Genomic DNA, 24,213 nt, shown 5'->3' with positions numbered 1-24,213 from the left:
ATATCAGAGCGACCGTAACAGCAGTTTTTTGAGGAACCTAAGCATTTTAAAGAAAAATGTTTCATACAAAAGTTGTAGGGCTTAAAATAACCTATTTAATGATCATATCAGTTTGACTTTGAATAGCACCGTCAAGGTCACATAAAAAATACTTTGAATTTTTTAAGTGGAAACCCCCATTTTTTATTGCATATTCTTATAGCTTACCGCGAGAGCTTTCCAAAACACTATAATAAAATATTTTTCTCTTAAGTACTTTTCGAGTTATGAGGCTTGAAATCATTTCTTAATTTTACATAAACCATAAAATATGTAATTTGCAATTAAGAATTACATATTTTTTCTCAAAAACAACTGTGTTTTCTTTACACCAATCGATTCTTCTCATTATTTTGTACATAAAAGTATTAAGGTAAGATAATAGAAAAAATGAATATCTTGCTAGATATTTTATGGTTTATGTAAAATTAAGAAATGATTTCAAGCCTCATAACTCGAAAAGTACTTAAGAGAAAAATATTTTATTATAGTGTTTTGGAAAGCTCTCGAGGTAAGCTACAAGAATATGCAATAAAAAATTGGGGTTTCCATTTAAAAAATTCAAAGTATTTTTTATGTGACCTTGATGGTCTAATCAAAGTCAAACTGATATGATCATTAAATAGGTTCTTTTAAGCCCTACAACTTTTGTATGAAACATTTTTCTCTAAAATGCTTAGGTTCCTCAAAAAACTGCTGTTACGGTCGCTCTGATACACCCTGTATATAAAATACGATTGCGCTAGGATTCAAACAATACATTCACAATTTCGTCCCTGCTTCTCATATATACACGTATGTGCACGCCGAGTGTATGATGCATTCCATGTAAAGTGGTCGGCGGCTGCGTTTCGCATTACGCTTAATAAAAAACGTAGATGATCGTAGCGACCGAGTGATAGAGTAAGGCAAAGGAAACAAATTCCATCTGCAAAACTAATTCATTTTCCTCATCTTGTTCATTTTTACGCGATTATACTGCCGTGAGATGCTAAAGAATTTAAGTCTCGTTGCAATGTTATTGCAATGTTAATCGAATTGAAACGTTACAATGTAATAATCTCCTCGAATTGTAAAATTAATTAAAAGAGAATAGTTGAAAAGAAGAAATTTGAATCATATTCGAGTTTCGTACGAAATGTTTATTCAATTAAATAGCTTCATTACACCGAATTAAATACATAGCATAAAATGTACATATCTCTCAATGGTCACTGGATCATAAGATTATATTACTTCAATATTTAATATTATCAAAGAAATATCATTCATAAATCATTAAATGGTAAACATTTCTTTTTGAATTTTATTATTTTGTGTCTTTAGCATTGGTCAATTATACACGTTTTGTTATCAAAGATTTGCAATAAAACGATACATCTAAATAAAAATGTATGTGTGTGTATGTACACATACATGTCTGATTAATAAAGTGATAAATGAATTTAGATTACATTTTCATATTATTATATGATATTATTATATGATACGATCAAGATATATTGATGTGAAAAATTAAATTAAAAATAAATAAAAAATAAAAATAAAATAAGATAAGATAAAATTTTTATTTTTGAATAATTTACGAATCACAATATTAAATGTTAAAAGAATGTAATCTTATGACCATTAAGAGATATTTACATTTTACGTTGTGTAATTGATTCGATGTAATGAAGTTATTTAATTAAATAATTGATAATTAAATTTATAATTTTCTGGCGTTGTAAACGTAAATGCATATTAATTTTCCATTCTACAGGTACCACAATAATTGAAATCAGTTGAAATAACGTCGTATAAAAGCAGAAATCGTATAAAAGAAAAAAATGTAAATCGCTAGGAGGTAATGGGTCGAGCAATCTTAAAGTGAGCGAGACACTTCGTTTATACATCTCAAAAAACTTTTATGTCATTTTATCTAACATTATTGTGGTAGTTTCTATATGAATGAGTTTGTAGAATAGAAAACGAATATGCGTTTGGACTTACAACGCGACAGAAAATCATGTCAAACTTCTTTTTTAATATACATTAAACTTTTTGTTGATTTATACATTGTATTATATTTACATATCTCTGTCTGTTGATCGTATCATATAGTTGCGTAAAAATATATAATCAAAGTTCAATTATTATTTTATTAATATATCGCGCGCGCGGACAAGTTTTATATATATACATACACTCCTATTAAGATACTCCTTCTACCAGATATTGGATAATAAAGAACATTTAGTTGATTAATAATAAAAATGCAAAGAAAATGAAAATCCATGACCCTATCTTACCAATAAAATGACTTATGCTTGATATTTTTTATATTATTTTTATTATTTTTAATTATTAGACATAATTTTCACATCGTTTCAACTTTTTTTCATCATTAGACGTAATAAAATTAATTAAAAGTCGCAAGTTTTTTGATATAAAAAGATGTACAAACGAAAGATTCCGTTCGTTTTAAGATCGCTCTCTTATCTTTTCTAGCGATCTTCTTTGTTTTATCTCTTTCTATATGACGACGACTTTACGCGTATTTTCTATATTTAGAAACAAATATAAAAAAAATATATATATATATATAATATCTACATATATGTAAGATTAAAAAAAAAGAATACGATATAATTTTATCTTGTACAAGCGCTTTGGCATATACTACTTAAAATCAAATGAAAAAGCAAAGTCAATCGAACAAAACGGGCAAGACCGACAAACTGTGATATTGTCGATAGCAAATTGTAAGAATTAACAAGATAATATTTAAAAACTTGAACGGCTTACATATCTGCCGTTTATATATAAATCTCGATCACTCTAAAGAATATCAGTACTGAACATTACAGCACCGGGGAGCTCAAATATCTTGTTGTGTTATTTACAATAATGAGAGTTACAATGATTATGCTCGCTGCACGTTGTATTTTTATCGTTTACGTCGCGCGATCTGAAAGATCATAAAAATAATTTCTGATCTTAGAGAATATATATATATGTATAAGATTACAAAGCAGGATCCAATTCTGTTTTAAATCTTTAACTCATCGATGCGTTGAAAGAACGCTCGAATATATATAATATATATGCGTATATATATGCAACACATATGCGCATATGTATATATATATATATATATATATACATATATGTATATTAATATATCGCGCTTAAACGCAATCAAGAGACTATATATATATTGTATGTACACAAATAAAAAATATAATTATTGACGCGATCCACGTGCGGCTTCTTCCAGCGCGCGAACTTTAAGCTCGCGCTCACGCTGTTGTCTAAAAAACACCTTTTGTTAGTGCGGATATCCCGCTACCTTAAATCATAGTATGATGCAGTAGGAAATTAGGCAAGTTTTGATAATGATTTCGAATGCCTACAAACCTCAGGTATTCCTCGTGATGAGCTACAAGAGATGCATGCGCAGGGAATCTTTCGCGCTCGATCATGAGATGCCGTTGCAACTGTTCGTGATGTGCCGCCATGTCCGCGTATGGTCTTCCTAGAAGTTCCGCCGGATGAAGTGCCAGAGCAGGATCGCGTGGCATTAAACCGGGACGAGGGTAATTGGCGCCGGCCGCAGCTGTGAACGAAGATATCGCTGTGTTAAAAAAAATATGAATTCAAAAGAACATTATAAAATATTTATTATTACATTTATTATTATATTAACATTGTGCCTCACATTTAATATTTGTTTTACAAGAGTATTGGTAGAAACATGTTATAAGATTGCGAAAGCATATACGTTTATCTTGCAAAGATAGAAGAAACTACGCGCGAAATTTGCAACCGTCGAACCCTTTCAACTACCGACGAAATATCTCAGAAATATTATTTCTCATTTCTAAGGTATACGCACACGCACATTCGCGCCTATTCCTCGACAACACTCACTCGCACTTGCACCTGCGACGGTGATAAGCGACTAACCAGAGATCAGAGTCGAGCAACCGGAAATTCGCAGGCGTGCTGATATGGTGCAGAAAATAAAAGATCGTCTCGATCTAAACGGTAAGTGTAGATTGACAATCAATGAGAAACGGCTGTTGAGCGACGAGGAATAAGCGAGAGCGGCGTTTTCTTAAAAGGACAAGCTCTTCAGGAGAAGCTTAGAAGAAACATCCTGTATATAAGGACCTACCCGGCAGAGGAAATCCAGCCGCAGCCGCAGCGGCTTCCTGCTGTTGCTGAGCCTGTTGCTGGGCCTGTTGCTGTCCCGGATGTAAGTGCAAGTGCGTATGCGCATGCGTATGCGCGTGAGTGTGAGCGTGATACTCGGGCGAGATGCCAGCCATTTGTAATCGGACCATCGGGTCAGCGGCCAGAGCCAGCCGTTCTTCCAACTGGCCGTGATGATGAGCCGCCACGGGATGGCCAGCCGCTCCACCCGCTGGCCCCCCGCCGGCTGCAGTCGGAATCCCTAAACGCGACAGCGCTTCGATCACATAACTCGAAGATCACAGATACGATTCTCATCGATGCCCGATTTCTTCATCTCCAGCTAACCGTTGGATAAAATTATTCGAAAGAAAACCTCGTGTTCTAATAATATATCACTAGTTATCACAGAGAGCCAAGGTTAGCTTGCAAGAATAGCCAAAGCTATCTTATCAACACAGTTAATTGGCGCTGAAGAAATCGGCCATTAGAATTTAAACATTTATGTTTAACTATATCGTGCGCATCTCTCTAAAGTATCTTGGCGCTCTCAATCTAATTCCATCTTTCTTCCCAGCCTACCGATTTTTCTATCAACCTTTTGACTATATGTTCTTAAATCAATTCCAATTTTGCAAACTCTAAAAATCGTACGATCGAAGGAATAATTGTCGACGCAAAGTCTATACTTCTACATTCGCTGTTATGAAATATTATGAAATGTTAGCTTAATCAATAGTTACCTAGCCGTTCGAGTCGTTCTCTCTCGAGTTGACTCGGACCCGGTGGAGCGCCGTAAAGACCAAACTGATGTAAGGCTTGGGGCGGTCCGGAAGGACCTGGTGTTAGACCAGCGGCGGCGTATCGACGGTGCATCTCTAGCCAGTGCGGCTCAAGCGGCGGTGCTGGCATCGGTCTAGGTGTGCCTTTGAACAACTCCTCCTTCAATCGATCGTTCAATTCTCTCTCGCGTAATTCGCGTATCTCTCGTTCTCTCTTTTCTCGTTCCAAATGTTCCAATTCCAGTCGTTGCGCTGCTGCCTCTCGTCCATAGATATAATGTAACATCGGATCGGGCGGAGCGGGATGTCTGGCGGGTGAGAAAGCGGCATGTGGCCTAGCATATTCGGACAATTGCCTGAGCGCCGGCGTGTCCGCGTAAGAACCAGGACGCGCGGTATAACGATCGTACGGTGAGCCGACCGGCTCGAGGGGTCCGCGGCTCGGCGGCTTGCACACTTCGGGTTGTTTCTCCGGTGTCGTCATTTTTCTAGCCTGTTGAGCTGCAGCAGCGGCGCGATCACGCTCCTCTCGTTCTCGTTCTGCCTGTTTCCGCGAGCGTTCTTCGCGCTTCCTTGCGAGTTTCGAATCAGGCACTGGTTTAAACATCAAATCAGTGCGCGTACACGAGTTATTTTCGCCGCGATTCCAATGTCTCAGGAAAATCGCCGACTGTGAACGGTGACATTCGGAATCCTCAATTCGCGGTTCCGGCGACGGTCCACGGGGACTAATGGGCTCCTCCGGTTCGGTTTCCATGTCTTGTTCGATCTTTGGCTCCTGCACGATCGGCTGTGGTTGTTGCGGCTGTGATGCACGATGATGATGGTGCACGGAACTAGCCGACGATGTTAGGCACGTAGCCGAGACAAGTGACGGTTTGCGCTGGCTACTATGCGAACTGTGGGACGACGAATGACTGTGAGAGCTATGAGAAGAGATGGCCAATAACTTGTCGTGGTGCAAATTCGTCGGTTGCTGATGCATACTAGACGAATGGTGATGACTCGCGATTAGATTCTCGCCCTCTTCTCTGCTTGCAACACTTGAGCTGGCGCTAGCATGATGCGCCGTCATCATAGCATTCCCGCTTTCTTGACTTCGTTGCGGCGAGGGCGGCGGAATAGCATGAGGTACTGGACCATAAGCGTATGGTGGGAAAGACGGGTATCCTCCAACTGGTGCGTATCCTGGATAGGCATGAGGATGATACGTATGCATAGCGGTGAACAAAGAATGATGCATCAATGGATGATGTGGATGGAAGGGATGGGCCATATGTGGACTTGGCTGCTGCGCCGGATGCATCACTGGTTGAGGAATCGAACTGGGTGGCGGCGGTAGGTTAGGCGTCGGTGTCGGCGATGCCGCGACCGGCTGAATTGACGGTACCGCCTGACTAACCGGCGGCATAGAGTGTTTGCTCGGTGTCGGCGGTTTGCTCGCGCCGTCCGGATCTTTCTTTATATTGTCCAAACTCGGACCTGGAAAATTGGAGCTTTGGAAGCCTGGTACTTTAACCTCTTTCAAGCTCTGTAGAGGATCCGGCTCTGGTGGTATAATTTCCTGCTTAATCTTTAGATTCTGCGGCTCCATCGGTGGTGTACTGGCCGGTAAATTGTAGATACCTGCAGGCTTCTCCATCTGCAACATTCCGCCGGACTGTATCGGCTGAAATAAGTTACTCGGTTCCGATCGTTCCGACTCATTGTTCTCGTTCGTTCGTTCCGACACGCGCTCCGACATCATACGAGAATCGGGAGCTCGGCTATCGCGCACTCGATCGTTCACCGACAGTCTATCATCCACCATTCTTTCGGCATTTCTACTCTCGGATGACATTACGGTTAAGCCAAGCGGTTGTGGCGAGCTTGACATTGGCGGCATCTGCGGTATCTGGCCGATCGGGCCACCAATACCGGCCGACACGCTCTGCGAGATATTGAGATTCAATGGTGGCGGTCCCGACATATTTTGCGGCAGCGTTTGCACGGAAGTTGGCAAGCTTTCGGTTACGTGGCCGCGAAGGTTTGTTGGTCCCATATTCGGCACGTTCGGCGGCAAGCTGCTCGACGTTATCTGCGGCGCCATACTTTGCGAAAGATTCTGCGGCACGTTTTGCACCGGCGGCGGTGGCGGTGGTGGTGGCGGTTGCACGTACTGCATACTGAGACTCGTCGGCAAACCACCGGGACCAGTGCCGGTCTGTTGCTGACCGGGTGATATCACCGGGATTTGTGAACTCGATATAGTTGCTTGCGAGCCTACGCTCGTGATAATACTCGGTATAGTTTGCGACAGATTGCGAACCGTAACCGCGGGACTTGCTGTATCGTTAGGACCCGTTCCAACAGATTGCGCGGATGTGCTCAAATTCAACTGCGTTTCGGGCTCCTTGCCTACATCTTCATTAGACATTAGATTAGTTGGCGACATCGTCGATTCGATCGGCAATGGTTCTAGTTTCAGTGCTTGGTTCATGACCAATGGCACGTCTTCCGTCTGGTCTGTTATCTTGTTTTGATCTATCGGTTCTTGATCTAACAAGACGGAAGGCTTCTTTTCCAAATTATGTATCACCGGTACTGATATCGGCAGACTCTGTATCGCGACTGGTACTGGAGTGGATGCCGGCGTTGGTTCGGACGGTTCCTCGGGCGTCGTAACAGCCGGACTACTGACGGGTTCTTCTCCACCGGTTACGCCAGCAACTGTTGGCGGAGTCGGTTGATTTTCGTTTGCGTCACCTTCCGTCTCTCTCTCCGGCTCATCCATCAGGGAATTACTGTCGGTTGTGAGAGATTCGGACGGGCTGTCGGGCCGTTCGCCGCTGCCACGTTTTCGCTTTTGTGCTTCCTTATCCTCGTCGTTACAAGTGTCGTCCGTCTGACCCGAGCGTTTATGACCCTTCTTAGGCGTATCGGCTTTACTGGACGACTTTTTCTTGTTTTTATCGGGCGTCTGTTGCTGCTGCTGCTTCTCTTGATCAGGCGTGTCTGTGCCGCCGCCGGTTCGTCGCGGTCTCGCTGGTCTCGGTGTTTCCTTAGCCTTATTCCGCGTGCGCATCCTACCGGGACTCTCGGGCGATTCCGCGGGCACCGGGCGGAACAGATACGGCTGCAAGGGCGGCAGTTCCCCGGTCTTCTTCAAGTGTGCCCGGCATTCCGCGCAGAGCAATAGTCGATCTTTGCCGGCTACTTGATAATCCTTCGAGCCAGTGGAAAAGCAATGTTGACACGAATGCGTCGCTCCGTTCGTGTTGGTGTCGCGCGAGTCGCTGTCCTCTTCCGAATTGTCGTCTTCGGTCACGGAGCTAATCTCGCCGCCTGGATTGTGGCTGGCCGGAGTACCGACCGGTACGGTCTCAACTTCGGACGCGGTCTCCTTCGTGCTAAGATTAACCGCAGGCGGCGTGTCCTTGGTAGGCGTAGGGATCTCCTCCTTGGGTGTGCCAGCACGAGAGTTACGCGTATTGCGAATTCGCCGCAACGAGCTCTGTCTGCGTCGCCGATGGGGTCGATTATTATTCGCGCCCGGTGTCTTCTTCCATAAGTAATAGAATTCGACCAGCTCCGGCTGCGCAGAGAAATCAAGAGTTAAAAAAACGGATGTTTTATTACGTCATAAAACTTTTTCGTTACGTAATAAAGCTATTAGATGGAGACAAAAGATTCATTGTCTGTAAATTTGTCGCAAATAATTTTGAAAATAAACTTGTACGAGAAATAATTTTTATTATTGATGTGATGTGTGTAATCACAGTTTTTATATCTTTATCTATAAAGAATACTTTTGTACAAAAAATTTCGGGCTCTCAATTTTATCAGACATAATTTTATAGAACAACAACACTCTTTTTTATTTTTATAATATATTTCTTTAATTATATTTTTTATAACAAATTTTTCTCCAATATTTTTATCTCCGCAATATTGATTCATATGACTCCCTTTATTGATTGGAAAAAAATTAAAAAAAAAGAAAAAGAAAGAAAAGAAAAGAACCAGAAGTCAATAAAAGAAGAATGAATTCACAGTAAGAAGTATACAGGGTGTCCCTGAACAAACTTTGTGAATAAGTTCCAGGGACCTAAAGAAGTAGAAAATGTCCCATAAACATGGGGTCGGAAACGCTTGCTTCTGGAGTTACGACGGTTCGAAGTTTTCCTTCAATAGCTGGAGAAATTATCACGTCAAATCGCATAGGTGTTACAAAACTGTGTTTATTTATTTCCTCGGTTTTGCCACGAACATAACAGGACAGTACACTTGCTATAGCAAATGCTCGAAATGGCCTCCGTTAGATTCCAAGGAAGCCTGCGCACGTCGCCGCATTGTCTGGTGAACCGTCCATTTCCACCGGCACGGCCATACACCAGATGGATATCCGCCAGTTCATCAAAACGGTTTCTTTAACCACCAAATAGCGTAAAACATGTAAATAAACCAGCTTGAACTTCAAACAGCGCAGCTCAGCGTTTAATTGTTTGAAAGTATCCTGCGATTGCAAAGCTCGTTTCTAGGCCTACTTTAAAAACATGAATGAATCAAATTATTCATTTGATGAACTGGCGGATATCCATCTGGTGTATGGCCGTGCCGGTGGAAATGGACGGTTCCAGACAATGCGGCGACGTGCGCAGGCTTCCTTGGAATCTAACGGAGGCCATTTCGAGTATTTGCTATAGCAAGTGTACTGTTATGTCCGTGGCAAAACCGAGGAAATAAATAAACACAGTTTTGTAACACCTATGCGATTTGACGTGATAATTTCTCCAGCTATTGCAGGAAAACTTCGAACCGTCGTAACTCCAGAAGCAAGCGTTTCCGACCCCATGTTTATGGGACATTTTCTGCTTGTTTAGGTCCCTGGAATTTATTCACAAAGTTTGTACAGACCATTCAGGGACACCCTGTAGATATAGAAGTATATAAAAAAGAGAAAAGCGCAGTAAAACATTAATCTTTACCGTATCTTTGTGAGGTAGAAGATCCTTTCTAATGCGCGAGAAATTCTTTCCAAATTGCCGTAGGCCCTTGACGAATCGTTTCTGCGGAGAAAAATCCGTCCGTTAGAAACCCTCCTCGTGCATTGTTGCACCATAAGTAACCCGTAATGAACGAGTCGTAAATATAAGGAGAAACGTACAGTCTCTTCCTCGGACCATTTCTTGTCGATGCCTTTCGGTGCGGGACATTTGACGAGTGCTTGGAGCGCCCTACTGGGATCATAGCCAGAGTCGTGCAGGATATCCAGCGCGTTGATGGTAGTGTCGTCTCGGGCGGCGGCCACGCAACCATCGTCCGGTGAACCGCCGTCACACATACCGGCGAACGCTGCCATTGAACGGGCCGCCCTCAAGTACATGAGCAGATCCCCGTCCAACGCCATCGCCGGTATCCATCTTAGCTCCTCGCGCTCCTTGGAGAATTCTGGATCGGGTGGCAGCTCTCCGGGAGGTATACCCGGCCGATACTCAGGCAAACGGGCCTGACAAGAAACCAATTCCTGTAAATCCCAAAAATTCGGGATTGCGCGGGGTTAGCACAGATAATGCCAAAGCAAGTTAGTTAAGAATGACGTACCTACGCGTTCCCAATGGCCTGTCTTCTAAAGGGACTAACTTTCTCAAGGACTAATCGACACAACTCATGTCTCTATTCTCTTATTTTTCTCTCTTTCTTTCTCTTTCTTATTTGCATTCGGCAAAGCTACGCAGCGTTAAGAAGAACGCGATTTCTTCTCTTTTTATCGGTTTTCGTTTTCGAGCATTCTATGTGAAAATCTAGAGAATAGTATAATTTTACTTTTCTTTGTCTATATAAATATATATGCGAGATACATTCGCACGCAAGAGCGCGCACAGCACATGATAATTATCCACGGCACCTACGATAATTATAGATTAATGATACAAATTACATGTATTTACAAGTATAACTTGAGTCATGTTTTTATCATTCCACGTCATGATCGCCGATATGTTTGTCGATTGGAATTATTTTTAGTAAAATAATTTGAGAAAGAGGCAAAATATAAGAAAAATTAAGAAAAAAGCGACGAACAAGTAAATTTGCTAATTCGATTAATTGCAGACACAGACGCGATTATTGAATAAAAACAAAGTTTTCTCGTACTTTGAAAATATCTCGTTTGAATATCTTTTATATCCTAATCGTTATGGAATGAAAGGAGACTCGTTAGATTTCGGGACACGCCGGTACAACATTCGTGCTCACAGATGGTTCAAGTAAGCAATCGCGAATAATTGTTGTATGCCAACAAGTACAAACAGTGCGAAGGTGAGTTGATCCGCTTATCTCTCGGACGCGTTTCAATTTAATTACTTCACCGTGACTGTATACCACTCTAAATGAAGAAAATGCCATCTCACGCCAAATGTAAATTGCAATTATCGCCATTACGCATTGCCCTCAAGTATGTATTTCATGCACAGCCCATTTGCAAGGAAAGACTTTCTTCTCAGTTTATTTTTCGAATACCGGTACTTTGATGAAGCGATCGTTCATACAACGTGCGATACAACAAATATCGTCGAGAGCTTGACGTTTCATGTATTTGAAGACGAAATCTACACCTGAAACATTCGAAGCTCTTTAATGCGTGATGCGTTAGTTGAACCATCGGAATCGAAATCGGAACAAGTTTAATCTTCGAGAGTTTTGTGATAACTTTTTACAAGAATTTTATATCGCACGTGCGCTTATATAAGATTATCATTGAAATGAATATCTCGTCGAATGTGGCTTAATATGCCCGGTTAACACGTATCCTCGGATTTATATCAAACACGCGACATTTTTTTAATTGATTTAACAATATTCGGTACGATAAAAAAAATGCGAATTTCTACAAGAAGTTTTATGTTGATCTCGATATCTCTTATCGGTTTTATTGTTAAGAAACTTCGAGAGACTGATACTTTACACATTTCAGATTAGATTACATATGTATATATACACATATACATATATGTATATTTACGTAACATTCTTTTTATCGTCCGTCAGGATACAAACTTCAACTTTTACTATTTTTTCAATGAATCGTATTTGTTAAACACATGTATAACACATGCAAATATATGACGCACATACACACACGCACGTACAAATGTGCAACTCTCTCTCTCTCTCTCTCTTTTACATTCGTTTAAATTTAATTTATTGCTGTAAGGAGTGTGTGAGGATCTCTAGATTCTTTCTTTCGTACTTATTATTTAGTTCAATCTTTTAGCATAAAAATAAAACAAAATTATATTATGTCCCATGAAAAAATGTATTACATATCATATCCTTGTCATGTAATATACGATAGATGTGCAGGGGAATATTAATATTAAATTGAGCTCTTTTCTCTCATAATTTAATATGATATTCATCATTTAATACGATATTCATAATTTAATGTGATATTCAAAATTCAAGCAATTTTGAAATCTATGAATTTAATTATTTAATTAAGCATCGAATTTGCACAGCGTGTATTTCTCCATTACTTTGCAAATATGTATCCTCTACTGCAAAAAGGATTTCATTATCGCAAAAATTCAATTATTTAAAACTACAAGAATCCTTGTATCTTTATACAGAATCTTAACAGTTATACAGTCATTATGTAAGTGACCAATTAATGTACGAGAATAACGATTCGCGATTTTATACGCACGATCCACACGCCCCTTACCTCGTAATAAACATCTATGCTAATAAGCACATGCCTTGAAATAGGCACAATGTGCGATAGATAGCTAGAAAGTTTTTCAAGATATATTTTGGCAAACCTGATGCGAGGGGCCAACCCGGATCTCGCCCTGGGTGCCAGCAGACATCTCCCCCTCCTCCGAAGCTCCGCCGTCTTTCTCCAGCGTTTTGAATGCCTTTGATCTTGGATTTTCAGTAAATTCCTATCATCCACCCCCTGAACCGTACCAATATAATAATGATAATGATATCGATTACTGTACTGTTATATTATGCTATCAATATAATTGAAATCAATACAATTCGACAAAATATTTACCGCTAACATGCTTGTGTTTGTGTCTTTAGATGTTTAGTGTCTTTTTTATAAAGAATAAAAAAAAAGATATGCAACATTAGGTACGAAAGATAATAATATTATGCTTTATATTTACAAGGATAATATAAAGAGAATGAAACTTTCTTTTTCTCTCTGAGATAATTTTCTATAGACTTAGGCCGATATTATATTTGTCGTACGACAAATTTTTTAAGCACATTGATTGGCTGCGGGATAATAATTTTTTGAATCTTTAGAAATTTTCTATCCCGCAGCCAATCAATGTGCTTAAAAAATTTGTCGTACGACAAATGTAATATTAGCCTTAGAATATTTATACGATATGTGATATAAAGTGAAAACATTTTATACAAAAATACTGACTTGAAAGAATGCCTTTAAATATATTTAGCAAGTTTATTACAAGTATATATTAGATTCCGGCAAATATATATTTTTGAAACATACCTAATCATAGTAATTTGTATAAATTGAAATAAAGATAAGTAAACCAATACTTTTATATTTTTCATTAATTATAAATAATTTACAAAATTAGGAGATATTTGTTTTATCAAGTATATGTCAAGAGGTATATATTTATTAAACATATACATTAGGTCTATACTGTCTTCTGTGTTACTGTATAATCCAACTAATAATTATACCTATGCCTTTCTCTCTTCCTTTTCCTTTCTGTCTCTCTCTCTTTCTCTCGCTATCTATCTACCCATCTCCCTCTTTCTCTCTCATATACACCACATGCTCTTTTTCTCCCTTTTTTTAAAGTGGTCTAAGTCACGGTGAAAGCAATAAACAGCTTAATTAACAAGCGCGTAAACTCAAATGCCTCGTCCGATTAAACGAAAAGTGGATTGCGACGATCAATTTCCGATCAATGAAATCGCGGATCCGAATCCGATGCAAAGGACTATCTTTCCGCGCAAGGCCGCGCACGCGGCCGATATCTCGGCGCGATCGAGATCGCGATCGTCGCGTCGCACGGCAGGAAAAATCGCACGTGTGCCGCGAAACGTGCACGAACGAAAGGAGCCGCAAGCGAATACTGGATTGGTGTGGGAACATGCCAAATAACTTACCCGCGTTGTTTCCGGCAGCCTGCCTCTCTCTCTCCTTCAACGACGTACACGCGTCATCCTTCCTCGGCGGAGATGATCACACCGCCCGTTTTCACTCGCGCGCTGCCTAAAAAACTCGAGGGGCGGATAGGCACGGATTGTCGCGCGACTGAACGAGCACGTCGACGACGACGGAGGTTAACCGGGAGTTTCGAGAGTTCTCTTTTACTCGTAGGAAAATCCAAGAAAAATCAGTCCACAACACCCAAACGCGGCGGCCATAATGCAGGGCGCATGGTAGCGACACGCTCGGCCGTACTCGCGAAGCAACATCGATTCCGGTCATGCGCGCCGCGACCGGACTTCGCGCCTCGCGAGTCTCGAAAAATTGTCGGGAAAAATTGGTCGCTTATGTATGATAGAACTGAAATATTAATTGCGAAATTTCTCCATTATTTTCCGTATTTAAGGCCGATATTCATAGTCCGTTCTTATATTTAAGATCGTCTTAAGAACCCATTCAACCAATCAAATAGCTGCAATGCGGTCATTGATTGGTTGAATGGGTTCTTAAGACGATCTTAAATATAAGAACGGACTATGAATACCGGCCTAAGTCTCTTATATTTTTGAGAGATTTTATTTAATTTATTTTTATTTGATCAAGTCACGCGTCGATAGAAAGCAGAGGGGCTATTGACCAATGAGACGCGTGACGTAAGACACCGAGTGAAAATCTGCGCGATGGATTCATTTAAAGCGACGAGCATTTGCGATAGTTTTTTAATAGACAAAATTTATTAGAAGAATGATCCTTATATAATAATAAAAATGAGCCTTCCTATTTAAAATTAGAGAATAAAATTATATATATAAAAGTATATAAAATATTGTTTACCCCAACGCGATAACCGATGAGCACGCAAAGTTTAGAGAGGAAACTCTAAATAACTGAATGACAGATGTGTTCATTGTAGCTGCATTTTCTTGCAATCTCGGTCGGTATTTAAAATGATACGAACAAATCTAACATGATAGTGTTTTTTACGTATATATGTATGACATTGGCTGCGTTCAGCAGGAAAAGCTGATTTGCAACTGTTAAAATTTGTTGTAAAATTCGTTGTAAAATTCGTGAATCTGATTGGTGTATGCTCTTAGATTCAGTCAAAATTAAGAGCATACACCAATCAGGCTCACGAATTTTACAACAGTTGCAAAGCAGTTTTTTCTGCTGAACGCAGCCATTGTCAATGTTGAACAGTATCTTTTTCAACGTCTCCCGGTCCGTGTATGTAATAACACGTAAAAATTTTTGTACAAACATGGCAAAGAAAACCGCAATTTTGCTGATTGCCGATGGAAGCGAAGAAATGGAAGCCGTGATAACTGCCGACATCCTAAGACGTGCCGGGGTACGTTATCAAACTTGATTGATAATCTCATCTGTAGAGAGTCTGTATGATATTTCCTGGAAAATAAAAATTGTATATTATTTTTTTGTTATAATCTCACATAAAAATATTAGATATATGCATATTAATGACAATTGTCAGAATCTTAATTGTTTATTTGTCTTGCCTGTTAATTGCATATGCAATATGAAAATATTACATTACATATATATATATATATATATATATATATATATATATATATATATATATATATATATATATATATATATATATACATTATATATATAAATTTATATTTATTAGAATAAATTTTGATATTTTTTGATAATTTAATCAACAGGGATAAATTATAAAATTTTGATTATAATTATCAAACAGATTACTGTCACCATAGCTAGCCTATCAGATGCTAACTGTGTGAAATGTAGCCGTGATGTTAAAATTTGTGCGGATGCCAAGTTTGCTGATGCTACTAAGGATCAAAAGTATGATGCTGTCATATTACCTGGTGGTCTCGATGGATCTAAAACATTTGCATCTGTAAACTTATTAGAAGAAATTATTTTACTATAACATATGATTATATAAATATCTAAAATTAATATTCTCCTTAGTCAGCGGAAGTTGGAAAACTGTTACAAGAACAAGAGAAGGAAGATAGATTAATAGCTGCTATCTGTGCAGCTCCAACAGCTTTGAAAACTCATGGTATTGGCAAAGGAAAACAAATCACTTCTTATCCAGCTATGAAAAATGAATTGATCGATGAATACAAGTACCTAGAGGATAAAGTAGTGACAGATGGTGATAATTTATTTACCATACACTATCAAATACATTTAGTTTTATTCAAATTGATATTAATTTTGGTATTTTTATAGGTAATCTTATAACGAGTCGAGGACCGGCGACTGCCTTTGCTTTTGGCTTAGCTATTGTTGAAAAATTATTAAACAAGGAAACAGCTACTACAGTGGCAAAAGGAACATTGTACGATGACTACAAATAAACCTGCTTATTTTATATACAAGTTGCTATATATATAAAATAATCACTGTATAAATTTTACTATATAAAATTTGTGGCTTTAAAAAGATATTTGTGGATGAATGCATGTAACACACATAAAATAAATAAATCTTGTGCATAATAAAGCAAAGTAAATAGAAAAGATTTAATTTAATTATTTTGTAGGACAGAAAAATCTTGAAATATATTTTCAACAGAAATAATTATAAGGAATAAGATTGTTATTTTCTTCGATTATAAATTTCATAATTGATACAGAAGAGGAAAGATAGAGTGCAAAAAGTGCAGCTATATAGAGCGGGAAGCTTTCCGCCATCAGTGACAACTCTGGACAATATACAGTCCGTATCCTCGCCATTCGATGAATTCGTTGTGCTCTATGACCGACTTGGGAGCTGGATAGTGGACAATATATTACGGACACAATGAGGGACGATTAGAGCGCGTGCGTGCGGCGCGTCAGTAATGCCCGGTTTAGAAGAGAGTATTTCGCACGACACGAGTCCACCACCCACGCGCGCCCTAATGTCCGATGGGGATCATGCAGTGACCGAGCAAGTGAAAAAATACGTCTTCAGATCGCGAAAGACGCAAAATTGCGCGCAAGGCGACGAGGGCGAGGAGAGCTTGGAGATTCTCATTCCAGAGGTGAGAGGAGACGATTCGCGCGGATGTCCCGCGACTTTACGGCCGGCTAATTCCCGGTGAACGCGAGCTACCGGTATTACGTGCTGTTTGGTTAGATCATTCCTCGATTGAATCTCATTAGCGATAGAATCTGTATCAAGATCCTTCATGTATGATTACTTGCTTCTTCTACATGATTCGTATCTCTCTTTCAGTTTTCCTTAATATCGTAGAATTTTTCGTTATTATTAATATGCTTAGTATCTATCCAGTATCCATGGCGATAACACGTGTTTATATGTAACGACCTACTAAATATACCTACATTTATTAAAGTATATGTGTGTCTACAAATATAAGTTATTATTTATAATTTAAAGTTTGTTTTTACAAATTATATTATAGAATTATACTATACTTTCTATATAATTATAGTATAAGGCTATATATTACATTTGTCGTACGACAAATTTTTTAAGCACATTGATTGGCTGCGGGATAGAAAGTTTCTAAAGATTCAAAAAATTATTATCCCACAGCCAATCAATGTGCTTAAAAAAATTGTCGTACGACAAATGTAATATCGGCCTAAGAATATTTTTAGCAATGATTATTATATAATACATAACTTAGTTACAAAAAATTAAGTTTTTGAATATATTAGATAAGTAATTTACCAGAAAGCATTAATTCCAAGAAAACGAAATAACGAATATTTAATTGTTAATTGCAGCTGCTGCAAGCTAACTATAGCTTTTACACGTGGCCTTGTGCACGTGTGCTCGCTTGGTACCTCTGGGAGCACAGAGAAAATCTGCTAGGCAAGCGTGTCTTGGAGATTGGTGCTGGTACTTCGTTACCTGGTATCCTCGCAAGTAAATGCGGCGCAATTGTGACCTTAAGTGATTCTGCAAATCAACCAAGAACTCTGCAACATATTAGAAGGTGTTGCGAATTGAATGGAATTGCGGATCAGGTACGAATCGTCGGCATTACTTGGGGCTTCTTTCTGTCTAGTTTATTCTCGCTTGGACAATTGGATTTAATTATCGGTTCAGATTGCTTCTATGAGCCTACCATATTTGAGGATATAGTGGTCGTTGTAGCTTTCCTGCTGGAGAAGAATCCACGTGCGAGGTTCCTTTGTACATATCAAGAGCGTAGCGCCGATTGGTCTATAGAGCATTTGTTGAATAAGTGGGGACTTTCCTGTATGCACATAACACTGGATAATCTTGGTACAAATTCCAACATTAATGTACACGAATTGATGCAGGATCACACGATACATCTGTTGGATATACATCGAGCGGAATAAACGAGTCAATCATCTGCCATGGCTAGTAGTAGTTTGAGATATATGATTCATGTTGCTAATATTCCCTGGACAGTAAGTCGTCACGAACTTGCTCTATACTTCTCTCAATTTGGATATGTGTATGATGCCATGATAACATTTGATAAAGAAACTGGTCTGCATCAGAATCATGGATATGTAACATTTTTGAAAAAGCACGAGGTAAATACAGTACTTGATCGTAAGCATTCTCTGGAAGGAAAAGATTTAATCTTATCTGCAAAGTATAGCATTAACAATAACAATAACAGTCTGTTTAACTGAGTGCGAAGAGAATTGCAAATTTGTAAACTGAGATGGCAGGAAGTGATTTAAGTATAACTGATCTGGAAGAAAGCTTCAATAGAGCTGCTAAATATCTGCAAACACTAGTATCAGAATTAGATTCGGGTCAATTACTTGGATTTTATGGTTTGTATAAACAAGCGACCGTAGGTCCTTGTGACATACCGAGGCCCAATTGGTATCAGGTGCAAGCCAAACACAAATGGGAAGCGTGGAAAAATCTCGGGGATATGACCCGCGAGGCCGCTATGGCCAATTACGTTCATGCCATTGCTAAGATAAATCCATCGTGGGAGGAAGAAGAGAAAGCCGATTCTCCAGGATGGACTTCCGTTAGCAAATTATCCAATACAGATACGGAATTGAGAGATACCGATAAAACGTTCTTGGATTGGGTCAAGGAAGGCAACGAGGCGAAAGTGCGAGAGATATTGAATGGCGAACCCATGCTTGTCAACATGCAGGATGAGGATGGTTTGTTACCTATACATTGGGCCGCGGATCGCGGTCACGTAAAAATCGTAGAATACTTGATCGGAAGTGGTGCGAATGTCAATTCGCAAGATCGGGATGGACAAACACCCCTTCACTATGCGGCAAGTTGTGGTCATACGGAAGCGGTAAAGTGTTTACTATCAAGTGGAGCTCAAACTATAGCGGATAACGATGGTATGACACCCAAAGACGTCGCCGATGATGAGCATCTTGCAGCTCTTTTATAACATTATACTAGTGTATACATATACACGCTATATAATAACACGATTGTTATTCTGTTTGCATATAATAATAAATTCAATGGTTTAATAATCTAGAAGTGCCTTAATTCATTCACTGTGTTCTAATAGAGAGTAAATCTTTATTTATGTACAAATAACTCCTCTAATAGTCCATTACATTCACAGCCTAAGCACACCTTGGGTAAATGCGTGATTTGTTATTGGCTAGATTTTTAATAAATTTAACTCGCTTTTAATTAATATTGTGAACAATATAAAATAATTTCAAAATAGTTTTATATATTTCAAGCGCGCACGAAAATTTGTAGAAATGCAAATCTAACATTCTCTTTCGATAGAACAAAAATGCAATAAACTCGGGATCTTTTAAGATCCAATTTTATTTCAATAATTTATGAAATAACACTTCTTTTGAAGAATTTCTGAAAAATAAAGTTAGAAAATTTTGTACTGCTTAATTGTAAACCGTTAAAATTTACATATATTTTGAAAAACAGGAAACTAATGAAGATAATTGAATTAAATCGTATGATATAATTAATAAATATTCTATTATAGACATATATACATATCTGATATGTATAGGCACGATTATCTTAGCCTGATAATCCAAGATCACGAGTTCATCGCATGTAAATATTCCGTGATTTAAACATATAAAAATTATGTTTAACAATATTAAAAAAGTCCTTTTTACTTTTCAAATATAACAGTAATCCAGATTCATACATCAAATCGATCAAATATATACGACGCCGATGCGTTCACTTTTTCTTAGCATTTTTAACGATTAACAAACAATCTTTGTTAATAAATATCACCCGTTGATTCAATTCCAACATACTGATCATGTCAGTCCTTTTTTAAATATTAATTTTTTTTTCCTTTTAATGGACATATCAATTAAAAATTAATATTTTAAACATATTTTAAACACTGATGTTATTTAACATTTTGCAGACTAAAGTTCAGTTTGTTATAACAGTGTTTAACTTAAATATTGAGCACACTTTATGTACTTCAATATTTATAGTAGAAATGTGATCTAACATATTCTTATTCTTAGAGTTTGTATCTTCACTTACTCGTAATAAGTATAAAAATTGGTAATAAGCTGCAAAAATATCATGATCGATTACGAAATTAGATGTATATCTAAAACCGATTTGGATACAACGCACGGCGTGCTAAAAGCTGCCGAATGGAAAGCGCTTTCTAAATCGTCCAAATGCATACTTATGGATCCTCTTGTTACCTTCTTGTTGCATAATGGCAATTGTCAAAATATTTTTATTAGATTATCCGTTGGAATACGATAAGAAGTCGTATAAATAGAGAGATCACGGGAAAAATAGAGTAACTTTGTCCGAATATTATCAAATCTAGGAATATAATTGTCTTGTTTTTAATTCTTGAAGGACGAATGCGTATCGATGTTCCTCTATAAATACGATCATGCTTTTCATCAATCGAAGATCTATTAATTTTTTGTCCATGTATAGATTTCATTGGTGATATCATGTGTGCAAAATCTTCTTTGCAAAGTCTTTAATAATAAAGATATCGGAGATATCTTTCGCGATTGTCTTTTGCACTTTGTATCGAACTCTATTAGAGATTAGTACTTTCTTGTTCCGATTTAGATCGTATGGTAGGCGGCGGAGGTGGTGGTGGTTGCGGCCTCGGTGGTCGCTGATGAACTCTCGGTGAAGCTGGCTTCTGCTGCGGCGACTTGAGAATCGTCACCACTGTGTTGGTCTGCGTTTGAACGTCCATAATATTACCTTCTGATCTGGTTCGTGCGTGCGCCTTAGTTTGTTCATGTGGCGTATCCAGCTTCTCGGGTTTCTCCGAACGTTCAGCACCGTACAGTGACATTGAGGACGGCCGGCTACCCACACTTGGACTTCTCTGCAAGTTCGAAGTTGCCGTGTTGCCAGTGCTCTCCATGCCCGGGATGACGTTGTTCCCCCCACGCACTTGTATTATACTGACCTGTTGTTTATCCACAGAGTATACGTGAGCTCTTTCCAATGTTAAAGGCTGTAGACAATTTAACAAGAATATTTAATTTTATAAAAGTTACCATGTAACAAGATGATTTTATGTAACATAATTTTACATATAAAATACAGAGCGAATATACATATGTGAAAAAGCTTTGGATCAAATTGGTGTGTGACTTTTATTTCAAATATAGCTTACGTTAAATGTAATACCCAGGCAGTTATTTGTTGTCCACTTGTAGTAACTACATTTGTTACAAATGATTATCACATATGTGTACAGAGAGATAAAACTTTGACTGCATCAAATTCTTTTTACTCACTCCTGGATCAGTTTCTAGATTGTCATTAGTGGGACGCGGCTGTTGTCTAATGAGGCTCGATGGACGAACTAAGCCGGGTGGTCGTTCAGGAATCGCTGGTTTACTGCTTCTTTCATTTGGAGACACATGCATATTAGTAACATTGCTGTCTAATTTTTTACGAAATTCAACGCCTTCATCTGTAATGATTAGAAATAAATTAATATAAATATTAATATAACAATAAGTATGAAAATCAATATGAATTAATTTATAAGTATAAAATCACATTAAGAAAAATATTTTACCTGTGTTATGCACATTTGTTATACTTCTTGGTGCTGCAACTGGTCTTCTCCTTTCTAATGTGGAAGGTTTTTCTGTAGATATTGGTTTTGGCTTCTGTATTGCAATTTCATTATGCTCGATTTCCGTAATTTTAGCAACATTATCGGACGAGTTTCCATTTGGTTTTTCCTTTGCACTTGGCATATTTACTTTTGTATCATATCTTTGCAGTTCTTGGCTACTTTTGTCCACATCATTGAAGACTTCACTTTGGTGTGCGCTGGTTTCTTGTAATCGTTCGGGATTATCAAGAAAATGAATTGATTCTGTCGGGATCGATTCCGTGATTAATTGCGACTTTGTATCCGTTTCCGCATGTTTGTCATGCTTTTCTATATTGCTTTCGTGTCGTATCAATTCGGTGTTTACTTCGTGCTTTTGAGCTTTATATGTCGATCGATTTAGAGTAGATGTTAATACTCTCGGTGGTTTGTCCGGTGTCGGAGGTGGCTTGTCGTCTCTTTTTTCATGTCTGTCCGGAGTATTGCCACTCGGCGGTGTTGGTGCAGGTTTATTTTTTCGACGCGCCGCTGGTTTCGGACTACCTTGCGTTGGACTTTCGCCATGATCACTGAGACTACTGTTGGACACACAACGACGCATACCAATACTCTGACTTTCCGTATCATTCACAATACCGATGTCTAGGTCACGATCGAAATCCACTTCGCCAGGGAAGAACCAATCTGCATACGTAATTAATTGGTCTACTATAAGACTAGAGTTGTTCGCTGTACTCATATTCATCCTGCAATCATGACAAGAGTATATTTTTAATAATATTGAAAATAAAATCTAATATCGATGATTAAGTATAATTATTTAAAATATATAAATAAATAAATATATAATGTATATAAAATTATTTACACTATTGTATTTGTGTCTTCTTGTGGACTCCAAATAAGGTTTGGTGCAATGACAATAGCGATGTTTTGCGGTGTCATCTTATTTACATCTTGATTTTTCGTGAGCACAGCTAAGAATTTAATTAAAAACCGCAAGTTTTCCAAGTTTGCCGGTGGCAATTTATGTAATACCTCCCAAAGAGCTCGTAATCTCATGTCATTATGCGAGATTTTTGCTGCAGCCATCCATTCATGGTACAATCTAAAATAATTATAAACACATATTAAATCATAATAATTTTTGATTTTGATTAAAAATAATCGATACTTACTTGTATGTTAATAAAGGCTCTGGTAATTCACGTAAATATGATTTCAATGCGCCGGCAATAACATGCGGATCTTTGTATTCAAGAGCCGTCGCTAAAGTGAGACAACAGGCATCTAGACTTAACTTAATTCGTCGTGATTTCGATGCGGCGCCAGCTATTCTAAAAAGACCTTCTTCCTCTATACCCAACCGCAATAATGCAGATACACATAATTGTATGGGCAGTGCGATTTTTCTGTTTGTCACCCTAAGATGTTCTTCAAGAGGATATCCATAGACTGGTTTCATTTCATTATCATCTGCAATTAATCATATAGTATAAATATCTTTCATTTGTGTATTTATAAGTTATGTTATTTGTTAAAAATTTTCTTTATGTCAAAAGCAATTTCTATATCTATACATGTTTGAAAAGTACATGAAACTTACTAATATAACTCTCCAATCCAGGTATAAGATCTTCAAGACAATGCAATGCGCTTTCATGATATGCTCGCTGAAGTTTTATGTATTGGATAATTGTTTGAGCTAGTTCAGTTTCTCGCGACATGAGCTGAAACATCTCTGCAGCTAATTGATCTCTGCATTGTTCAACTTTCGATTCGGCATCTTCTAATTCCTCTTTTAAATTATCTATCTTTGTTGCACCCGTACCTAAAATATCACATTTTATAATAATTTTTCAAAATTAGAGTATTCTTATAAATTATATATTAAATACTTATATATTTACTTTATGTAAGATAAATCAGAAGGATATAATAAAGAATTAAAGGAAAAAATAAAATTTAAATTTAATATTGTT

The 24,213-nt window shown here is 38.1% G+C and overlaps 5 protein-coding genes across 22 annotated transcripts in view; 3 read left to right on the top strand and 2 right to left on the bottom strand.

Moving 5' to 3' along the window:
* Positions 1-1,160: 1,160 nt before the first annotated feature.
* Positions 1,161-14,410, bottom strand: LOC145966778 (uncharacterized). 12 transcript variants are annotated; one of them, XM_083091118.1, is made up of 8 exons: positions 14,139-14,410; positions 12,800-12,936; positions 10,144-10,503; positions 9,965-10,045; positions 4,959-8,571; positions 4,199-4,492; positions 3,439-3,637; positions 1,161-3,332 (listed from the first exon to the last, which is right to left on the bottom strand). In XM_083091118.1, the coding sequence occupies exons 2-8, from the start codon at positions 12,845-12,847 to the stop codon at positions 3,266-3,268; spliced, it is 4,662 nt and encodes a 1,553-aa protein (XP_082947244.1). In that variant the 5' UTR covers positions 12,848-12,936; positions 14,139-14,410; the 3' UTR covers positions 1,161-3,265. The 12 variants fall into 12 exon arrangements, with proteins under 12 accessions (XP_082947244.1, XP_082947246.1, XP_082947247.1 ...); XM_083091120.1 differs by having other exon boundaries at positions 4,199-4,477; XM_083091121.1 differs by having other exon boundaries at positions 10,144-10,485.
* A 905-nt stretch (positions 14,411-15,315) lies between these two features.
* LOC145967236 (protein dj-1beta) lies at positions 15,316-16,706 on the top strand. Its single transcript, XM_083091933.1, has 4 exons — positions 15,316-15,532; positions 15,914-16,075; positions 16,150-16,339; positions 16,417-16,706. Exons 1-4 carry the CDS (start codon positions 15,371-15,373, stop codon positions 16,542-16,544), a joined length of 642 nt encoding a protein of 213 aa, XP_082948059.1. The 5' UTR covers positions 15,316-15,370; the 3' UTR covers positions 16,545-16,706.
* Positions 16,707-16,871: 165 nt separating this feature from the next.
* Positions 16,872-18,864, top strand: LOC145967234 (histone-arginine methyltransferase METTL23). 3 transcript variants are annotated; one of them, XM_083091931.1, is made up of 3 exons: positions 16,872-17,212; positions 17,925-18,402; positions 18,468-18,864. In XM_083091931.1, coding segments are annotated over exons 1-3 (663 nt in total). In that variant the 5' UTR covers positions 16,872-17,029; the 3' UTR covers positions 18,470-18,864. The 3 variants fall into 3 exon arrangements, with proteins under 3 accessions (XP_082948057.1, XP_082948056.1, XP_082948054.1); XM_083091930.1 differs by having other exon boundaries at positions 16,878-17,212; positions 17,925-18,136; positions 18,209-18,864; XM_083091928.1 differs by having other exon boundaries at positions 16,878-17,212; positions 17,925-18,864.
* On the top strand, positions 18,845-19,650 carry LOC145967235 (acyl-CoA-binding domain-containing protein 6). Its single transcript, XM_083091932.1, has one exon. The coding sequence runs from the start codon at positions 18,845-18,847 to the stop codon at positions 19,553-19,555; it is 711 nt and encodes a 236-aa protein (XP_082948058.1). The 3' UTR covers positions 19,556-19,650.
* Positions 19,651-19,672: 22 nt separating this feature from the next.
* Positions 19,673-24,213, bottom strand: part of LOC145967228 (rho GTPase-activating protein 17) — a 6,664-nt gene continuing 2,123 nt past the window's right edge. For 3 of the 5 annotated variants that reach the window (XM_083091906.1, XM_083091907.1, XM_083091908.1), the window contains exons 5-10: positions 23,838-24,062; positions 23,410-23,707; positions 23,100-23,339; positions 22,190-22,977; positions 21,903-22,081; positions 19,673-21,616 (exon numbers count right to left, since the gene is read on the bottom strand). In XM_083091906.1, the coding sequence (XP_082948032.1) occupies positions 21,185-21,616; positions 21,903-22,081; positions 22,190-22,977; positions 23,100-23,339; positions 23,410-23,707; positions 23,838-24,062 (2,162 nt within the window). In that variant the 3' untranslated portion in view covers positions 19,673-21,184. Of the gene's footprint in view, positions 21,617-21,778; positions 21,825-21,902; positions 22,082-22,189; positions 22,978-23,099; positions 23,340-23,409; positions 23,708-23,837; positions 24,063-24,213 lie in introns of all 5 variants that reach the window. The other 2 variants (XM_083091909.1, XM_083091911.1) reach the window with 2 other exon arrangements.

This window comes from Camponotus vicinus, unplaced genomic scaffold (genome assembly GCF_025532165.1).
Source record: "Camponotus vicinus isolate PSW18456_S1 unplaced genomic scaffold, iyCamVici1.0 SCAF_2, whole genome shotgun sequence".
NCBI lineage: Eukaryota > Metazoa > Arthropoda > Insecta > Hymenoptera > Formicidae > Camponotus > Camponotus vicinus.
The sequence above is the reverse complement of the archived record's forward strand: the minus strand, read 5'-3'. Positions and strand labels throughout refer to the sequence as shown.

What these genes read in the sequence shown, in the direction of transcription:
- LOC145966778 (XM_083091118.1), bottom strand. Translation starts at nt 12,847, where the DNA reads ATGTCTGCTGGCACCCAGGGCGAGATCCGGGTTGGCCCCTCGCATCAG. An exon ending in AATGGTCCGAGGAAGAGACT is followed by an intron (nt 10,046 to 10,143) that starts GTACGTTTCTCC and finishes TTTTCTCCGCAG; the next exon opens with AAACGATTCGTCAAGGGCCT. An exon ending in CATCACGAGGAATACCTGAG is followed by an intron (nt 3,333 to 3,438) that starts GTTTGTAGGCAT and finishes GGTGTTTTTTAG; the next exon opens with ACAACAGCGTGAGCGCGAGC.
- LOC145967236 (XM_083091933.1), top strand. Translation starts at nt 15,371, where the DNA reads ATGTTGAACAGTATCTTTTTCAACGTCTCCCGGTCCGTGTATGTAATA. An exon ending in GATCTAAAACATTTGCATCT is followed by an intron (nt 16,076 to 16,149) that starts GTAAACTTATTA and finishes TATTCTCCTTAG; the next exon opens with TCAGCGGAAGTTGGAAAACT. An exon ending in GGATAAAGTAGTGACAGATG is followed by an intron (nt 16,340 to 16,416) that starts GTGATAATTTAT and finishes GTATTTTTATAG; the next exon opens with GTAATCTTATAACGAGTCGA.
- LOC145967234 (XM_083091928.1), top strand. Translation starts at nt 17,030, where the DNA reads ATGCCCGGTTTAGAAGAGAGTATTTCGCACGACACGAGTCCACCACCC. An exon ending in TGGAGATTCTCATTCCAGAG is followed by an intron (nt 17,213 to 17,924) that starts GTGAGAGGAGAC and finishes TGTTAATTGCAG; the next exon opens with CTGCTGCAAGCTAACTATAG.
- LOC145967235 (XM_083091932.1), top strand. Translation starts at nt 18,845, where the DNA reads ATGGCAGGAAGTGATTTAAGTATAACTGATCTGGAAGAAAGCTTCAAT.